General features: G+C 39.2%; 1 protein-coding gene across 2 annotated transcripts in view; it reads left to right on the top strand.

The window, feature by feature from the left end:
* Positions 1–21,397, top strand: part of LOC108698714 (EF-hand calcium-binding domain-containing protein 6) — a 61,527-nt gene that overhangs the window by 5,067 nt on the left and 35,063 nt on the right. For both annotated transcript variants that reach the window (XM_041589054.1, XM_018230424.2), the window contains exons 2-12: positions 3,904–4,218; positions 10,789–10,898; positions 12,608–12,708; positions 13,818–13,895; positions 14,479–14,655; positions 14,741–14,878; positions 15,673–15,773; positions 16,239–16,381; positions 17,980–18,176; positions 20,770–20,877; positions 21,295–21,360. In XM_041589054.1, coding sequence (XP_041444988.1) covers positions 3,927–4,218; positions 10,789–10,898; positions 12,608–12,708; positions 13,818–13,895; positions 14,479–14,655; positions 14,741–14,878; positions 15,673–15,773; positions 16,239–16,381; positions 17,980–18,176; positions 20,770–20,877; positions 21,295–21,360 — 1,511 coding nt within the window. In that variant the 5' untranslated portion in view covers positions 3,904–3,926. The remainder of the gene's footprint in view (positions 1–3,903; positions 4,219–10,788; positions 10,899–12,607; positions 12,709–13,817; positions 13,896–14,478; positions 14,656–14,740; positions 14,879–15,672; positions 15,774–16,238; positions 16,382–17,979; positions 18,177–20,769; positions 20,878–21,294; positions 21,361–21,397) is intronic.

A 21,397-nucleotide genomic window follows, 5' to 3' on the forward strand; every position in this document is an offset into this window, starting at 1 on the left:
GTACTGCCAACCAGAGCCTCCCGTAGGCTGCCAGTTCACATAGCCAAAAACAGCCCTTATTTGGCACCACCCAGGAACATTTTTCATGCTTGTGTTGCTCCCCAACTCTTTTTACATCTAAATGTTGCTCACGGGTGAAAAAGGTTGGGGACCCCTGTCCTAGAACCTATTTGGAGTCAATTGGTGGACTTTGAGTTTTTTTGGGAATAACTTCGAACAGGGGCGCGCCGCCAATGAGGCGAGCTGAGCCGCTCGCCTCAGGCGGCAGCGCCTGAAAGGATTCCAGGGGCTGCAAAAAGCTGCTCCTGCACCTTTAAGAGCCGAATTTCCGGTTTTTGAACCGGAAATTCGGCTGTACTATTGCGAGAGAGCGCAATTGCGCTCTCCGCAATAGTGTTTCTGCCTCCCCTCCCGACACGTAAGTTGGTGAGGGGGGGGCGGCATTGCAGGAGCCGCCTCAGGAGGCTCCTTAGTCAAAACCGGCACTGCGAATCGAATATGATCCAATGCGCTATTACTTCGATTCGTATGATTCAAATTCGGCCTAATACAGACCTATTCGATCGAAAACTGACCTATTCGACCAAAAAAACAAAAACTTCATTTGACTTCATTTCAGTTGGTCTTTTAAGAACAGACTATTGCATTGATACCAGTAGTTTTTTGGAATTCAGAAAAATAAAATCAACAATGATAGTTGGATAATGCTCTCATGGGGTGTGATGCAGATTCCTTAGCAAATGACTATAAATACAGTAATGTGCCAAGTCAGCACGACAGTGTACATGTGTTGCTAGGATTGCTTGTTTCAACAATAACACACCCGTCTGTTTACAAGTATTCTAGCAAAGAGTGTTCATAACCCCTGAGTTAAAGGAACACATAAATATTTTACAGGAGTAATTTGCCTGTATATTAACTTTTAATATGTTATTGGATGTTGATTTTCTGGCAACTCTTCAATTGCTCTATTTTGTATTGTCTTTTGGATTCTACCTCTTTTCTGATTTCAGTTGAAATTGTTGCAGTAGCCAAATATCTATTGCTCTACTGTACATTGTTATTGTTACATTTTATGATGTATCCTTGTCTGCAGTTCCTCTTTAATGTATTTTACACTGCCTGGTTGCTAAGGTAAACTGAACCCAAGTAACCAGATAGCAAATGGTCTCAGAATATCACTGCATATGTTGTACCACAAGTTCACTTAAATAATAACATACTAAAAGTTTACGTTAACTTGAACCGTCCCTTTAAAAATCCCTTTAAAAACAAATTCACATCAATTGCGTCACTTTTAAAGGTGTATAGTAATTATTAAATATACATCACGCAGAGTTTGATTCCATTACAAATATATATACAATAGTACCTATAGTGCACAATATTACAGTTTGCCCACATAAACTACAAATACAAGGTGGTATCAAGTAAAAGAATTTCCTTCTATATAAAATATTACATTCCATTAAAATCAATAGTTTTCTGTCAAAGATATATACAGCAGTATCACCAAATGGAAATACATACAACATAATTGTGTAATCAGGGCAAAGAAAACAAGAATCAGTGGGTACACTGAATTCCCCTTGACAAAGGCTATTATGCTGAAACTCTGGGGTTATTCTCATTGCTGGCAAGTGTTTTTGCTGCTTACCAATCACTGACTAACTTGGAGTTAAGGTGGCCATAGATGCAAAGATCCGCTCGTTTGGCCACATCGCCAAACGAGCGGATCTTTCCCTGATATGCTATTAACAAACATGGCTATATCGGGGTTAATCTGATTGTATGGCCGAACGATCCGATTATGATGTGCCGTGAGCTCCGGCGGGATCGGTCGGGACAAAATCAAACGTGACCGATCGACCAAACGACCGATCTCCGCCGGACGAAAGATGTCGGCACACACCACACACGATCCGAAAATTGTATCGAATCCTCGATCCGTACAATAGGATCGGTGTGTCTATGGCCACCATTAGAGAGCTGAAAAGCAGGAAGTAGTCTTCTGTTATGTTAGGTTAGACATCCAGTCACTCCAGCCTTTATACATTACATTTTTAGACAACTAACTTTATTAGAAACATGTTTTTTATATTGTACAGCCTATCTATTTACCGGTTTTCAATCCAGAAATTCAGCTCTTCTAGTGCACAGAGCGCAATTGTGCTCTCTGCATTAGCGACGTGGACCCCCCGACCCCTGTCCGGCACTGAAGGTGAGTGCCACGGGGGAGGCGGAAAGCGGCAAAAAAAAAGGCTGCCACGGACGGCAAATTGGGCAAGATCACCCCTGACCATCCTGAACATTTTTTAGAGTTCCCAGGACTAGTGATGGGCGAATTTATCATGGAAAATTTGTCGCAACAAAAAAAAAAACATGTTGCACGTCAAAATTGTCACACACATAAAAGTTGTCGCACGTCACAATTATTCAAACGTCCATTGACTTGAATGCATTTAGACAAATGTATTATTTTATTATATTTTAAATTATTTTTGAAGCTCATTGACTTCAATGCATTTCGCTAATTTTTTTGCTGTCTCGCTAATTTTTGTGAAACGGGACAGATTCGCACATCACTACCCAGGACTACTGGAATAATATATTTTAGTGTATTTATAAAGTCACCACAACACAAAAACCATCTAAACCAGAGACTGCTTTACTAGGAATTATGACACAAATGCTCAATCCCAGTTTAAAAAGCTTTATATACCACATTCTGTGCAAACTGAATTAGCATTATGTTGTTAGATGCTGAAATCGATGTTTAATATACTTTAAAGTAGTGTAGTGTTGGGGACTAAATACTGCTGGAAAAGTTCTAGGCACTCTTGCAAGGTTAATGTCACACCCTGGGATGGCACCCCAATTCTGCCATTTTCCAACCCACGTGTTTAGTCATTGACAGGCATGGAATTCTCCAAACCCAAATTTGTGGTCAGCCACAAAGGGCCGGGCCAAGGGCAGCATAATTCAGGGGGAGGCATGCCACCTGCTGGCCACATATGAAATGGGGAAAGTGCCAGAAATTGGGAGAACAATACCATGGAGCAGCAGAGAGTAGGTGAGGAAGATGTGAGGGGGAGGGGGTGTGAGCAGGGGCGTAACTATAGAGGAAGCAGACCCTGCGGCTGCAGGGGGGCCCAGGAGGTATAGGGGCCCCATGAGGCCCTAATTCATATACAATTTCAATAAATATTGGAGAAACAAGTCAACGTCTAAACATTTTGGGGGCCTGAAAAATAATTTGCTGTGGGGCCCAGTAATATCTAGTTACACCACTGGGTGTGAGGGGGTGATAGGGTGCAAAGTGGCCTAGGGGCGCACCAGCATTAAATCCAGCCCTGGAATTCATCTGATAATGTGCACATGGGGTGGATTTCAGCCAAAAATGCTTACATGTAAATGCGTTAGGTGGCCCGGTTGGTGTTTTCTCTGTCTGCTGTGTTTACAGGCTCAAAGGGGTAATTATGTAAGCAAATCAACATTTATCTTAATGATATCACAGTACTCCTAACATTGAACATAAATGACAACATGGCAATAAACTATTTATATACTATGACCTATATAATATATTCTAAACTATATATATTTTGGTATTTTATTAAAAAGTTTTTATAATATTCCTCTTCTGCTGTGACTTCCTTTCTTTCTTTTTCTTCCAATCCCTTTCCTTACTAAACCTTTAACCGCTATAATGAAACAAATGAAGCAATATTTATAGTGTGTGTACTTCAATGAATGCTCTTATGTTACCAGTAACACAAAATACTGAAAGTAACCGTTTCCTCTGTGTTAGACATTTTCTCACTCTTATAAGCACGGCAAGGCCAGGAGTTTGAGGACTATCAAGCTCATTAAGCAATGTACTTTCTCTGTTTATGGTTTTAGGTATCAGACGTTTAATACCTACAATGTCTAATCGGCTTATTGTACCCCCCGGGCCCTCGCTAGCAAAGCTTCCTGTCATTGAACACCCATTGTCTCGCCTTGGAGACCCAGACACTTTGTCCCTCAGAGGGGTTTCCAGGTCTGGCAGTGCACAACCTGAAGAAGAAATACCATGGACCACAAAGCCTCCACAGACTGCATCTTCTAATTACAGTGGCAAGAGATCCCAGCACAGCCCTGTAAACCATCATATCCCAGCTGGAGTGCAGGTCACTGTTGCATCTGATCAGAACAAAGCCAGGCTGCCCATCTTTGGTACGTGTCCCCACAAATAAATTTTTGTTTATATGATGAACTGCATGTTCATAATGTGTTCATTATGGGTTAGCTAAGTACATTGTACTATTGATTCAGAGACTTGATCATTTCTGTACCTGTAAAATATATTATATTGCAAATGACTTTAGTTAGTTTGTTTAATTACATACATTGCGCACTTGAGCATGAGCAGTGAGCTCAATAGACCACGCCTCCACACAAAAGGCCACGCCCACATTTTCCAGTGGGGCACTGTGCCCACCACTGATGACCTGGGAGACTGCATTATAATCTCTGCCTTCTCAGGATCTTTGGAGGAATAAAACAAACGGAAAATAAATGTATATTCAGCTTTTAATATTCCTATTAAGCAGAGCTATAGAAAAGTAAAAAATGTAGAGCTACTGGCCCAATAAATAGTCTATAAATTCAGTTTGCACCTTAAAATAAATTGCTTCTTTAATTATGACCAGTGGCATAACAAACCAAATTCGGTTCCAGAAGGGTCATTACGTAGAAAGTTCAGAAAAGTTCAGAAATATGTCAAAGCCATTCCCCATCATGTCCTGTTTAAAGTAATGACTTGCCTTTTCTCTCTAAACCAGTGCCATGTAGATTTGCATAAATCCATGCTGATTTAAAATTTAAATGTAACCTGAAGTGATTTTTATTAGCCTAAAATAGCCTAAAGGTGGCAGGGTGATCAAAACATGCAAAGATCCCTTAACCAACCCAAAGATTCTGGATAGACCCTACAACTGTATAGTCACTAATTTCAAAATGTCTTTATAGGATAAGTAAACCTTTACAATAAGTGAATGTAAAATTGATGAGAGTGCTATTGTAAGCACTTTTGTAATTTACATTCATTATTTATTTTCTTTTTATTCCAAGATATTAAGGGATACATGTACTGTTAATATGAATGAATTTTGTTTCAACAGCGCCACCTGCTGGTCAGTTTCCAACCAGTCTGACCAGCAAGGAGTCAATGAAATGGTCAGGAGAAAGAAAGAAGCTGCTCTGATGTTCTTCTGCTTAGGAAAGATCTGAGAAAGGCTTGTAATTGTTTTCCTAAGCAGAAAAACATCAGAGCAGCCTCTTTTTTTCTCCTGACAACTTCCTTGACTACTTGGTATTCAGTCTGGTCAGAAACTGACCAGCAGGTGGCGCTGTTCATAAATAATGAATGTAAATGACTAAGGGGCTTAGAATAGCGCTCTCATCAATTTTACATTGACTTATTTTAAAGGTTTACTTATCCTTTATAATACTTTAGTGCCTAGCTGAAGTCACAGCAGCATGTCAGAAAGGCATACATCTTCATAGAGGCCACCTTCCCACAATTTCTTTTTTATTGCCTCTCATTTTTCTGCCTCAGCACTTTTAGAGAAATTGCTCATGGAGCATTTTGACCACAGTTGCCCTGTGGCAGAGAACATCAGTGGTCTAACCCCCCTCTTATAATGCTATACAATAAAAAAAACACCATGGTTTATCCACACGAATCAGTGACAGGCAGACATCTATGCAAAAACTGGTTTCTTGCACAATGCCTGTTACAGCTTTGAGTGCGTCAGACAGAGCTCCGGTGTTTGTATATCATTTGGGAACAATAATGACAGACGGAGAGGGATGTTTTGTTCATCAATCTATTCCACACTGAGCAAAAATCCACCCTAATCACCAAATATGCGGATCTTTTAATGATATGCCCACCTTGAGGTAGGTGATATTGGGTGGGTCACAAAACAGTACAAGCAGACCATCAGGGTGAGGAGCGCAATCAATGAGCCGTTCCTTGGCAAATCAACATACCGGCAGTTTTTGACCAGATATCGGTCGGGAAGTCTCCTCGGAGGCCCCCAGCTTTTATTAGCCTGTGTATTGTTACCTTAAAGGGATACTGTCATTTTTCAAAATGCAACAGCTACTAGTGCTGTTCCAGCAGAATTCTGCACTAAGGTCCATTACTCAAAAGAGCAAACAGATTTTTTTTTTTTATATTACATTTTGAAATCTGACATGGGGATAGACATATTGTCAGTTTCCCAGCTGTCCCCAGTCATGTGACTTGTGCTCTGATAAACTTCACTCTTTACTGCTGTACTGCAAGTTGAAGTGATATCACCCCTCCCTTCCCCCCCCCTTCCCCCCCCCAGCAGCCTAACAACAGAACAATGGGAAGGTAACCATATAGCAGCTCACTGACACAATATAACAGCTGCCTGGCAGATCTAAGAACAGCACTCAATAGTAAAATCCAGGTCCCACTGAGACACATACAGTTGCACAGGGCCAGATTTGCAGTGCGGACGTCCCTATGACACACGATCCTAGAGCCTGACCGCGGCCCGAACTTGCGGTCCTAGCGCCTGCAACCCTCATCCGGCAAGTGCACACGTGGGGCACTGGAGAGCTGCGCATCCTCAGTGCTCCGCAGCAAGCGGCCTCGCCACAAATCCGGGCCTGCAGTTACAATGAGTAGGAGAAACAACAGCCTGCCAGAAAGCAGTTCCATCTGCTGACTCTTTCTGAAAGCACATGACCAGGCAAAATGACCTGAGATGGCACCTACACACCAATATTACAACTAAAAAAATTCACTTGCTGGTTCAAGAAAGAAATTTTATTTGGTAGAGTGAATTAATTGCAGTGTAATTTGGAAATAAAAACTACACACCATACAAATTGTGACAGAATCCCTTTAGGGGTTCATGCACACATGTCCAAAAGAAAAATGTTCCAGGCGGCACTCCGGATAAGTATAAAGAGGTGTCTTTATTGTATCATAATGGGTAACATCATCGCCTTACACGTTTCGGCAACGCATTCGCTTAGTCATAGGCACACATGCACTTTTTGTGCAACTGTTTGTAGTATGCAAAAACATGGTTTGTGGGTAATAATCTTGGCTTCTATGCAACACACATTGCTTTCCATTGATGTCGTATGAGAAATCCACCACTGCAAGCAGAACGATATTTGACCTTCCAAGCAATTAGCACACATTAAGACATCTTGTAGGATATTGTATATTATGGTGTATATACACTTAACAAGTACAAGTGCAATAATATTCTTTGGCAGCCCTGAAATACATAACCCCAAGGTTGCTGAAAGAAATAGGAAAATTGGTTGAACTACACAGCGTGTCTGGATAAGAAGCAGATAATCTGCAGGCTAGTACTGTTTGCTGGTAAAAAATCTACCCCACCTGTCAGAGGGTCTGAAAAAGGCACATACAGCATGTGAGAGTGGCATTTCCACAGGTCAGAGGCCATTTTGGCTGTATATTGAGTTTCAGCATTTACAATATGCAAGCACAAAACATTATCCAACATGAGTAACCATGCGGCTGTGCTGCACTTATTCTGGAAATGAATAGTGGAAAGTAATACTTCAGCCATGCTGAGCTATTTGCTCACATTTGTTATATGGAATGTTTTTCCCTGAGAGTATTAATGTTTGCCTGTTTCTCGGGTGTCTCCAGCTTAACTAGAAAATGTCTCCCCAACCTAATGCAGCACCCAGCACTTGAACACTGAGGGTTGATTTTTTTTATCTCACGACAGAATAAGGTGGCCACACAAGTCAAGGGATACTTTACTCTGCTACAGCACTTACTAATACTTACTATAGGATTATTTAATTACTTTATTAGCACTGCAGTGCTGTCTGTCCTTGCACACATTATACACAGCCATGGCTGAGCTCTATATGCTGCCTTATTGCCTCTTGAAGGCGACAATATCTATTCTAACATGTGTCGTCACATTTACACTTACATGGGACGGATATTTGCAGCTCCTGGTAAAGAAGCAAGATTCTTTGAAGCCAGTTCAGCAGCAATATCTTGGCAGATTCAGAGTGGGGTGCTGTGCTAGTAAGTTAGCTATGCATGTAAGGGGGTGTGAAGGGATGAAGAGTGTTATGTGTGGGAAAGTTGTAATCTTTTTGTGTGACAAAATGGGCATGTATGTAAAATTTATATATGCTTAAAGGAAAACTATACCCCTCAAACCATGTAGGTCTCTATAAAAAGAAATAGCATAAAACAGCTGATATATAAAACCCTGCTTCATGTAAATAAACCATTTTCATAATAATATACTTTTTTGTAGTATGTGCCATTGGGTAATCATAAATAGAAAATTGCCATTTTAAAAAATAAGGAAAATCAATAAAAATAATTAAACCTAAAAAATAAGGCTGCCCCCTGGGATCGTATGATTCACGGTGCACACAAACATACCAAACAAACTATACTTGTTAGGTCACATGAGCCAATAAACAGAAAGAGTTCTGTCTTTTGCTTCCACACTTCTTCCTGTTACAGTTAGAGTTGCAGTATTTCTCTCTGAGGCAGCACAAGGACCATCATAAATGGTGGTTCAAGGCAAGAGATGTAAAAGGGCAATATTTACTTAAATATATATTCCACTTTGATAAGATTCTTTAATATGTCACTTAATTTGATATAAACTTTCTGTTGCTCAAGTTTTCATTTTGGGGGTATAGTTTTTCTTTAATTATGTTGGATGTAATTTCTGGGAATCACCATTTGATGGCAGCAGAGTTCTTTGATTTAATTTTAGGTGTAGTTTTTACCCCGGCCACCAGAAGCCACTATGGGAAAGAAAAGGGTCTAAAAGGAGGCGCACGCCCAAGTGAAGCCACTTGATAGGAGGGCGTGGCCAGAATAACATTTCCTGACAGGGAAAGTGAGACCCAAATAGGAGAAGTCAGAACAGGAAAGATTTAAAGTGAGCAAGCACTAGGTGCACAAGGCAGTGAGGGTATTTAGTAAGGGCAGTTGTGGCCCCATCGAGGAGAAAGTGGAGTTAGTTTCCTATGGGCACTCTGTAAGTGAGGGAACCTGTGGAAGTTTAGGACTAAGTAGGAAGGACACCAATGCATAAGGCCAGGATTTGGATTAAAAGGCCTAACCTGGAATAGTGGAGGGAGACAGGTGGAGCATATACTGGACCACTAGGCGGTTAGGTGGGATCCAAAATCTTTAAGGAGCGGAAAAAGGTGTGCCTACCAAGAGAAACTGGTTCCATGGAAAATATGTGTATTTGCTGTGTTGGAAGAAGGAAATGCTGATGTGTGTAATGTGCGCCTGAATCAAAAGCCTCTGGTGTTTACAATGAATAAAATCTGCTGGTTACATTTATCATCGTATCCTGTGTGGTGAGTTAGGAACCCAGGATACTTTCCCTTTAAACTTGGAAGCCCCTCCTACATGCAGTCACAATTACAATGACATATTATACGTAACATATACATAACTCAAGTCCTGCAAAGTGTAGATTACTGGTCTAAACCTCCTCTATATTGAGCAGAATCCCATTTATCAATGTGTTTTATATTTCTGCCATTGAGCTATTTCAAGAGCAATTAATTATAACCTTATATTTCAAGTTTTTGTTTACTTTGGTATCTTGTTATTTACTCTTCGGTTAGAGCCACGTGGGACTTGTGCCCTATGTAAAACATATAGCTCTGTTTGGAATCTAGCTATTTCAGGGTGGGGGAGGCTGTTTGGGGGTTACATGATGTCATTACTCAGGGGCTGGGAAGGCTAGCTGTTGTTCGGAAACCCGTTATCCCATATCCCATAGACTCCATTTTATCCAAAATAATCAAAATTTTTAAAAATGTCCTTTTTCTCTGTAATAGTAAACAGTACCATGTACTTGATCCAAACTAAGATATAATTAATCCTTATTAGAAGCAGAACCAGCCTATTGGGTTTATTTAATATTTACATGAATTTCTAGTAGACTTAAGGTATGAAGTTCCAAATTACGGAAAGATCCATTATCTGGAAAACCCCAGGACCCGAGCATTCTGGATAACAGGTCCCATACCTGTAACTATTAAGTACCTCTAAAGAAAAAAATCATTGGCACTAAGCCCCTACAAATGCCATTGTATTGCTTAGGCACCATGAAAAATCTCGGTTCTGCCCGTAGCCTAAGATCCTATTCTCTGTATCTGGCCCTGACTTCATAAGTAAAGCTCTGTCTGCTCTACTTTGATGTGGTCCAGAGGGTCTTACTGTTAAATCCCATCATATATGGCTCTTAAGTCTAATATTTGGGTAAAGAAGAAAATTACCGGCACTCATGACTTAATGCAAGCGGGCCAAGCCCTGCTTGTTTATTTGCAGCGTGCCCCGAAACTTTATTCTGCAAATAAACATGAAGGCCTTGGCCCGCTTGAATTAAGTCCTGAGTGCCGGTAATTTTCTTTATTACCCAAGTGCAATTGAGGGTGTGAACCCTTTTTTTACTGAGCACTGGACTAATATACTTCGAGAGGTCAGGGTGTGCTGGTGGTCTTTTTCTTTTGGACATTCTAAAGTCTAATATCCATCTTCCCATCATATTTGTTAAATGCATTTTAATATTATTTATAAATAAAACTGCTAATTAAGGTTATCTGTTTGTCCTTTGCTTTCCCCTGGGTAAGTGCTGAGTAAGTAAAAGATCATTTTCAATAGCGTTGTTAGATGTAAGCACATTGCTTATTCCTTTCTTCATATTTATCCTCATCAAGGTCAAAGAGCGGATATTGGAAGTCGGGCTGAGAGCAGAGTGAGTGATGGCAGCAGCAGATCCAGTTCTTTTTCACGGCCTGGAACACAGCTCAGGATAGAAGTGGATGAAGTAAGACATTCAGTCACATTCAAAGGAACACCAATAATAAAATTCTTGTGGCTTCTATACCAGGAAAAGCATCATAATATCCAAAAAAAAAAGAATCTATGATTATGCATTGAATACAGCCATACTGGGTATATGCAACTACTCAAGAATAAGAATAACCACAGTGCTGTCCATATTCTTGGCCATCTTGTATCCAATGGGCACTCTAAGTGGCCTTCTGAGCATTGCTTTAGATTTTGGCTATGACACCAGTTCTTTTTGCTTTCCATAAAACAACAATCTATCTTTTTGCAAATACCTATATGAAGGTCCTCTTTACTAAAGGGATTTTGTTGGTCAGATTATGTGAAAGAAGAGTTATTATGTTATCAGATTAGCTCAGCTAGTTTAAATGGTGTGTGTAAAATTAAAATCATTCAATCCAAAACGTGCAATCCATCATTTATCGTTTATATAAACTAGACCTTAATGACCTGTATGTGTTTTCTCTATAAGTAACAAAGCATTGAATTCCCATAGTAATAAATCATATGTCTTCAGTGGCTAAGCCCACTCTTGTAGTACTTTGTTCTGACTAAGTCTTCTGTTTGTACTGCTGAACAAGTTAAACATTTTACTAATGGCAGCAGCATTGTGTGGAGAGTGTGTAAAAGGGACTTAAACACTGGGAGATACATCAATGGGGATATAAGGAGTGGTAAGATTGCAAGGCATTCCAAAGAAACCAAATAAAAGCTACAGGAATGTAGAGCTTGGGTTTTGCTTTCTGCTGTGAGTTTAAAGGTGCAATATAAACCAACTGTTCTACATGACTTCAATGAAAGTGAAACTTCCTGGTTCTTCAGAGCAATTGTAGTAGAAAGGCAAGGCAGTTAATCACTTTCCTCCCATCTATAATGAATTCCTTGTTATCTGCAAGCAAGAGACACAGCTGAAAGAGCAGGGAGGAATGGGACTGTAGCAAACTTAAAAAAACAATGCTTTGTAATTAAATAACAAAGAAAATAGGAATTTATTAATGAAACAAATATAATACATTTTGAGCACCTATATATTAAAGGGGTTGTTCACCTTCAAACAACTAGTTGGCTTCAGATAGATCACCAGAAATAACGACTTTTTCAAATTATTTTATTTGTGTGACAGTTTTTCTAATATTGAAGTGTAAAGTGTCATTTTTCATATTCTAAAGCAGCTATGGGAGGAGGGGTCGCCGACATTTAGTTGATACATTTCTTATCTTTGTCCATGCTGAGCAGAATCTTTGGGTTTCATTACAAGCAATTGTAACAGTTTAGAATCTGCCCCTGAATGACTGAGCTGCCAGACTCAAGCACCAGAGACAGGGACATTCAACTATAAACTTAGATTTGGGGAAAAAAACGGTAAAAAATAAAGTAATTGCGAAAAGTCTTTATTTCTGGGGAATAATCTAAAAACAACTGAACTGAAAAAAGTGTTTGGAAGGTGAACAACCCCTTTAAGTACCAGCTATTTAAAATGCTGTGGGTATTTATCTCTTGAAATGTGGAGGGGTAAATATGCCTTGAAAATGATATTTCTGCAGCATTTTTTAACCAAAATGTTTTTTTCATTGATCCAACATTAACATATACAAAATAAAAGATGTCTTTGGATATTGAACACATGCTATTTTTACAGTAAACTAAATGAAGTTGGCAAACTAAATGAATGTATTCATTTTTTAGCTGGAACATATTTTCCGGGAGAAGATGAGATCTGGAGGATATTTCAGTCTGAGGCAGCTGTTTAAAAACAATGATCCAGAGGGCAAAGGGCAAGTCAACAGGTATGTTAAACAACGGAAACTATTTCTTATCCAATATACAAACCTGTTTATGGGTACAGAAGACTTCATCACTCATTTTCACCTTTGAAACAAGTTAACGTTATGAATGGACATGACAGATATGATGTAAATACTTTATGTACTTCCAGCTGTTAACTGGGTATTACTACCATGGGTTCTTAAAATGTATTTGTTACTTATTTTTGTGGAACAGGGAATGTGAAGCTCAGGACAAACCTTGGTGTCTCCATAATGTCAGGAGTAGTGACTGGGTACCTTGTGCACACTACTGTGGTGCCTCCAGCTAGTGGGACCCAATAATACACCAATCAGTTACCCAAATTGGAATGTAACAGAAAGAGCAATGGTACAATTCTGGTGGTGAGAGGTATAAACAGGTCATAAATGCAAAACAAGCGTTCCTGAACTTTCTCCACCCATTGGCAGATATAGTAAAGCTGTCCATACACCTAAACATCCACTTTTGTGGCAAGATTGCCAAATGAGAAAATCTTTCCCTGTTACTGTATGCTCACCTTGAGCTGAGCAATATCAGGTTTATCTTTGGGCCAACAGTCGGATCATAATGGCCACCAAAGAGAGGACTGCATCTATGTACAGAGGCAGATCTTGCCCCAATGGGAAAATGAAACCTGCTCAACTCAACCGATATCTGGCCATTTTTCTGCTTTATAACTATGACTTTGTTTTTTTGGAACACGAATCCACCCTGGCCCTCCTGTATAACTTAAGCTAGGTGCCCAGGCCTTGGGGGCAATCCCCACAATGTAGCGATACTCCAAATCAAAGTACTGGCACTCAATAGCAAATACAAAGGGGTGATCCCCTACGTGTTTATTAAGTCATACAAAAATGCAACGTTTCGGGGGCTTGCCCCTTCGTCACAAAGGGGCAAGCCCCCGAATGTTGCGTTTTTGTATGACTTAATAAACAAGTATGGGATCACCCTTTTGTATTTGCTATTGAGTGCCAGTACTTTGATTTGTTTTTTTGGATACTGTGATTAAGAGGTGTGTAAATATTTGTTAATATGCAAATGAATGAGCTCTGTAGACAAACATTAAAACTTGCTGTCTTGTATATTTTAGGGATGTGCTGCTCATGATGCTGACAAAATTCCTTGGCAGGTTTATAAGTGCAAAGCAGTATCAACAATTTCTTTTGAGGTATGTAATAAATAAAAGTTAAGGTACATTTACTTTAACACAGTGCAGTGGGCAAGTGCAAAGTCTGAATGCCGGAGCTTTTATCAGTAATGCAGTGTTTTTTCCCCAGGATTCCAGCATAATTGCAGCTGAGCTGTGCAATTGAACACGATGTGCCAAATTGAAAGCAGTTATGTGTGTATTTTTCACGGATTGGGTGCAATTTGCCGCTAACTGTTTCACTGGTGTGCAATCTTAAAACATCATTAACATGTGATTCTTATAGCACAAGTCTGTTGCGACTGTTGACACAACAGTTGTGGGTTAGCAGAATTTTGGGGAAGTAATTAACATAAGCCCAATACATAGTGCTGCCTGTAGAGTGACTGCAATCTCTGCAGCTGTTATTTTATTTCCACCCAGGAGATGAGAATTAAACCCCACGTCCAGTTAAACACTGAACCACTCTTCTGAATTTCCTTGTCAAAAGACTGTATAGAGATAGCTGATCTTACTGCTTTCTATCTATCTGTATACAGTGCTACGCATATGTTGGTGCTATATAAATACATGTTAATAATAATAATACCTCTCCCCACAACAGGCTGAATCTCCATGAAAAGACAATTATAAAATTTGAAGAGCTGTATGCTGCTTTAAGAGATCCTGTGCCTTCAGGGCGCCCCACCTGGCTGGATCCTATCAACAGGAGAGCAGAAGAAAAACCCTTGATGACTGCATCACAGGTGCATGCTATGCTCAAAGACAAGACAAAGCAAAGGTAAGTCAAATTCCTCCCATGGGTACACTAGCATACACTGAAATGTAATATTTGTATGAATGTGAATGTTTCTCATTGAACATAGGTCTCTGGATCTTGCCGAGTTAATATCAGAGAAGAGTCAGGGTGGAGCTGTTAGAATTTTACCTCCTGAGTTCAGACTCATGTTGGAGCAGCTTGGCTTTTACTTGGAGGATGAGGAGTTTGAGAAACTGTGGAAAAGGTAATCTAGACTGAAACACACGTAATAATAAGTATACTGTACATATGTTATGGGAACCTTAAATTATGCTGACTACTACTACTTCTGATAGATATGAATCCAGTATTTAGTTTAAATGAGCATAATCTACATTAACATCAAGACACACCAAGCCATTCATTAAAATCAATATGGTCATATCCAATGCTGCATGTGTCTGGCAGATCAATATACCATCACTTGGGCTGAGCTTGAGCATCCCCTGATGGGACAATAGCTTGTGAGTCATTCAGTATGTGCAAAGCAGGAATGCAGAGAGACACAAGACACAAGGGCAGATATTAAGAACAGGGTTCCCTTGCACCTGTCAGCAAAGAACTCTGCATGTATGAGTCCTATGCAGTGTAAATTTGCATCCTTATCGTTCAAGCCCTTTTGCCCCTGCTCATGGTTAATTAGCCATTTATTCTTTATATTATTATAGTCATAGAGTATAGCGATAGGTTCCCAGATCAATTACAAATGTAGATACACTTCTAATACATGCAATTTAATGAGCTGCACGTATTGCAAACTAATTTTAAGTTAAATGCAGACTTTCTACTAGCTTAATTTTCATAAGATATTGACACCTTATATTAGAGATATATAATTTAAGCAGTGAGCTTCCTTAACATAATATTTCTGGAACAACAAATTATGCAGCAAGTTTCAAATTGAGGCAGGAGGAATTGTCTGTATGAGGCGAAAATTGTTGGGTTGATGGAAAATAAAAACAAATCCAAGCCTTATACTAACTTGTCTCAATGTGGCAGGTATGATGTGGATGGAACAGGAGTACTCAAAGGAGATTGTATTCTGAAGAAACTAAGCAATGAGATGAGCAACCAAGTTTCAAAGAATGTTTCCATTAAAGGTAAAGGAAAACAGCCACTCCTATGAATTCATGTAGCCCCTCACCAATTATTCATCCAGACTCAACTACGAAATGGGAATTTTTGAATGTCCAAATACTTGGGACTTCTAATTAGCAGTTGTTGCAAGGAATGTATTTCATATGAAAACCCTGGAATCAGGGCTGGATTTACATAGTGGGCACCCCTAGGCCCACTGCCGTTTATCGCCCCTGTCCCCTCCCCTTTATTCGTGCAAATTTTCATAATCTGAACTGGAGCAATGGGGATTTAAAAAACTATTGCATCTACAGCGCATCCTCAGTGTTTTTGAACCAATGTGGGTGTGGTTGGGCAGCATGCCGCCCCCCTAAAATCCTGCAGCCCTAGGCCCGGGCCTTGGTGACCTTTCCACAATTCCGGGCCTGCCTGGAATGGAAGAGTGTTGCTGCTTGTATGCTAATGATATCTTATTTATGTCTAATCAGGACAATCAAGAGAAATGTCCAAGGCAGAATGGGAAAGGAAAGCCTCACTCAGCATTGAGAAATGGTTGAAAGATAAATTCAGGGAAGGCTTTCGGAGCATGAAAGAAGAATTTGAAAAGCATGATCCACAAAGAACTGGCAAGGTGTGCTAACATTTCCTTGAACAGACTTACCTGGAAATTAATATACCACAATAACCAGTAAATGAGAATGGTTCATATGCTTTTACACTGAATTTGTTTACTAGCAGTTTTTCTCATTTTAATTGCATTGCCATGTTAAAGGGATACTGTCATGGGAAAACATGTTTTTTTTCAAAATGCATCAGTTAATAGTTCTGCTCCAGCACTAAAATCCAATTCTCAAAAGAGCAAACAGATTTTTTTATATTGAATTTTGAAATCTGACATGGGGCTAGACATATTGTCCGTTTCCCAATTGCCCCTGTCATTTGACTTGTGCCTGCACTTTAGGATGGAACTACGTTCTGGCAGGCTGTTATTTCTTCTACTTAATTGTTGTATCTGCTCTATTTTGGGGTGCCAGGCTAATGACTTGAGACAGACTGATCTTTAAATAAGTGGTATTTATTTACAAAGGAACTAAAAGGGGAACTAACTAAGATGGAGGGAGGAAGAAAAGGATAGGGAAAAGGTGCAATGGAAGGGAGTGGAAAGTGACCTAACTAACAAGGTATTTACAATGCTCTTTATATACACATAAGGAAGACCATTCAAACAAGCATACTACACTTTTCCCAGGATAGCCACACCCAAAAGACAGTCCCAGCCAATCAAGTTGATGTCATATGATGAGCCATGGAAACCTCCAAGTTAGTAGTGACCTGTAGATGGCAGTGTAGATCAACTAATGATGTTTAAGATGTACTGTGGGTGGCAGTGTTGCACAGACAGTCACTGCCATATCTGACATTTGTTCCCAAGGTCTGAAACCTGTTCTGACATCTTGTGTAAACACATATCTTTTCATCCTTTGTTGTTGGGATCCTCCCATGCCATTCATTGCCTTGGTTGTTTCCTCACCCGAGGCCGGGTCTATGGACTCTTCTCTTTGTCCATGATAGGTGTTCCTCATTTATACAACAGTGTTAGGAGATAGATATGAAGGCAATCACCATTTACGACAGGATAGCCATTGTTTTGCCATCTGTGAGCCCAGAGTCACTTTTAATTCTTTAACTCTCTCAGATATGAGATATGAGATATTACATTAATGTAACTGAATCAGTCTCAGTGGGACTTGGCTTTTACTATTGAGTGTTGTTTTTAGATCTACCAGGCAGCTGTTATCTTGTGTTAGGGAGCTGCTATCTGGTTACCTTCCCATTGTTCTGTTGTTAGGCTGCTGGGGAGGAAATGGAGAGGGTGATATCACTCCAACTTGCAGTACAGCAGTAAAGAGTGACTGAAGTATATCAGAGCACAAGTCACATGACTGGGGGCAGCTGGGAAACTGACAACATGTCTAATCCCATGTCAGATTTCAAAATTGAATATAAAAAAATCTATTTGCTCTTTTGCGAAATGGATTCAGTGCAGAATTCTGCTGGAGCAGCACTATTAACTAATTCATTTTGAAAAAAACATGTTTTCCCATGACAGTATCCCTTTAATGTCTGTGCACACCAGAACAGACCATTTTTGTATTACACCACCACTGTTGTGATCTAGACAAAATTTACTCATATAGATTAATTTTTTATGTATTTGTTAATTTTCAGGTTAATAAAAGTGATTTTCTCTCAGTTTTGGAGACATTTGAATTAACACTGAAAGATGAGCATTTCAACCTTTTCTTAGCAAGATGTGGCCTAGAGAATAGACCTTCTGGCATTAGTTATGTGGACCTCTTAACAAGTTTCCAAGACCGTTCTGAAAAAGGCATCACACACAAGATACTCTCTGACCCTAACCACAGGTAAGGACTACTGTTTCCAGCCAACAGTTTAAGCCTAGCAAGCATGATCTATTATAATGTCACACCCTAATCTTGATATCCAGTCTGTGGCCCTCCTTCAGGGACTTCCAGTTTAACAACTGATTGAGAGCCACAGGTTGGAGCTCTCTAGCTTAAATACTAAGCAGTTGCTAAATATCAGACTAATATGTAGTTTTACTTTGAGCAATTATATTTTTTTGGCCAAGAGACTACCCTCTTAGGTTTGGGATACAGGAGAAATGCCCTCATAGGCTTGCTGCACTCCAGCTCAAGCAGCTCATGGCATACAGTAATAGTGTAAGGTCTGCTATAGCTAGAGCTAACTATTTCTGCTTTAAAGGGATGCTTCACCTATAAGTTAACTTTCAGTATGTTGGAGAATGTAACTAACTAGCAACTTTGCAATTGGTCTTTATTCTTTTTTTTTATTTTTTACAGTTTTTAAATGATTTGCCTTCCTCTGCTACATCTTTCCTGTTTTCAACTGGGGATCACTGACCCCCGCAGCCAAAAAACTATTGCTTTGTGAGGCTATAATGTTATTATTACTTGTCTTTCTTATAATAAATGGGGGGAGATTAGACATCCTTGTATTTTTGTATGTATATTTAATTTTTTTACTTCCATGTCTCTCTTTTTAATTTAAATTTAAAATGTCTGGTTTCTAGGGTGCCCTTAGCCTAGCAACCACCTTGCTGTTTAAATAACAGGCTGGAACTTGAATAGGAGAGGGTCTAAATATAAATATACGTTTTCCCCAGTTGTATTTCATAAATACTGTATGTACTCTGTATACCCACCATAACTATATGGATATCATATAAGCTCCGTTGATATGAAAAATGACACAAAATAACACACTGTTTGTTTATTAACCAATGTCACATTTGAAAATAAAATAGCATAACTAAATATGTAACAGCAATGAGGTGGAAAATAACTGCAATGTTGTAAAGCAACATGTCTTCAATAAAAAATATTGGAAAAAAATACATTTTAGATAGAGATAGACTTTGACATTACATATGGCATGTGAGTTAAGACAACAAAATAGCAAGTAGAACCTACTTGTCAGATCACATACTAATAATGTGTGTGAGTCCTAAATGATGACCCATAACTTTTTGTGGAAATGTGATAATTTTACCTGCATCAAATAATTATTTAGTCCAATTTTACTTACCGACAACTGACATTGCAGGTTGTACTTATATTTTCCACTAGGTGGCACCAAATACAAAATATTTTTTTATGGGTACATTTATTACAAAGATGTAACTAGATTTCTGCCAAATGAAGGTAAGAAATGACATTAATGGTTTAACCAAAATAAAGACAATCTTTGGCAATCATCCCATTTCTAAACTACAGTCTCTGGTATAATTCTGCTGTAGAATTTCAAATGTGCGGATCTGACAGATCCCTGTGTTAATCCTTTCTTTAAAGTGACAACATTACTTTGGATTCGAGTTAGGCAATCTACATTTTTGTCAAAGTCTGTGACAGATTGTTATTCTTATAATATAACTTGCCTGACTCTCAGCCAGGCCCCAGTGAGGAGGTGAATTAACACTTCCCTTGGGGATGTCATTATAAAATAGTGGATATAGGTGTAAAAAATTAAATATACTATGCAGGGCTAGGGTCCCAGGTTTAAATTCCATCCAGAGTTCTATTTGCAAGGAGTGAGTTTGCTCTGCCTGCATAATTTTCTTTTGGGTACTCCATTTTATTCCTGTATTCCAAAAACATATAGCAAGGTTAACTGATCCCAAGTGTGAATGTGTTTAATGAAATAACAGAAAGGAAGAGCTGTCATTATATGCTGAAGGCACCTTGTTGGCTACTGTGTCATAAATTACTGATGTCCCTGTGTCTTGAATTACTGGGGCCACTGCCACAGAGATATTCTATGCGGGGCTCAGTATTTTTGGAGTGGAATAAAAACTATAATCTTAAATTTCATATGTGCAAAAGGTCCAGAAAGTCCCACAGAGGCCCACTATAAAGCATCACTATATGGCATCATACAGGAGCCCTTCTAGCACTGCTGGAGATTATATATTATTAGTCTAGGCCTGGGGTCAGAGTGCTGTCCTATGTTGGGGGTTGCATGAAGTCAATGAGACCTTTAATTCTAGGAGGGTCACTGGGACTTTTGTTTCTGGGATTCAATTTACGAGACTGGGACTTTACATTGCAGAGATGGTAAAGAATTGATGAAATTGTATCTAGTGAGTCCCATGTGGGGTCAAAAGTAAGAGTGAGCATGTCCATCACAAGTGGGCCTAGCCATAATTTTGCTGCATTCCGTTCTTCATGCATTGCACTCTAGTTTAAAAGTAAGTTATCTCGGGTGTGGCTTAAAGTGGTAGATGTGACTCAAAAATCTTGGGATGGAGTGCACAGTACACCACTTAGCATCCCACCATGTTTTTAAGCCATTTAACTACCAGTAGTTCTTATTAATAAACTTTATTAGACAGTCAGTAATAACTACTGCGATCAACTAGTAGTGGATTATTTTAAAAAAACGAAACTTACATATAACACAATGTTTCTTTCTATGCAGATTTCATAGGGAAGGTGGTATTAGTCCGTTATCTACAATGACTGCAGTAGAAGCCAAATTAACGAACCTCTTTCAAGCTGATTTCTTGGCGCTGCTTGCGACATTCGAGTAAGTTTTACACACATCATATAAAGCATAAGACAAGGTGTAAAGTCTTTGTGTTCACCATTTGTTTAGCTTTCCTTTTATACAGTTAATAGTGTCCCCTCTTACCATATATATTGTACAGCATTATTGGTCATTTTAATAGGACAACGGGTTTCTGGCATATATTATGGCTATATATTTGGGCATCTAAAAATTGCAGTGTGTTTTTGTGGTTGTGACTGAAATCGATGCAGTAACAACGATGCAGTATTTTAAACCCCATAGCCAAAGTACTAACCCTTACATGAGATGAGCCCCATTTTTGAGCCCAAAATTCTGATATAATGTACAAGATCCCACATTATAATATAATTTATATAGTGTATTGAGTTGGCAATGTTGTTTAATATTAATAATATCTGTTTTTGTTTTATTTAGGAAAATTGATAAGTTCAACAGAAATGTTGTCAGTCAGCAAGAATTCCGAGCAGCTATTGAGAGCAGGTATGGCGGCAACAGTATACATGTATATACAGGTATA

Source organism: Xenopus laevis, chromosome 1L (genome assembly GCF_017654675.1).
Source record: "Xenopus laevis strain J_2021 chromosome 1L, Xenopus_laevis_v10.1, whole genome shotgun sequence".
In the NCBI taxonomy this organism is placed as follows: Eukaryota; Metazoa; Chordata; class Amphibia; order Anura; family Pipidae; genus Xenopus; species Xenopus laevis.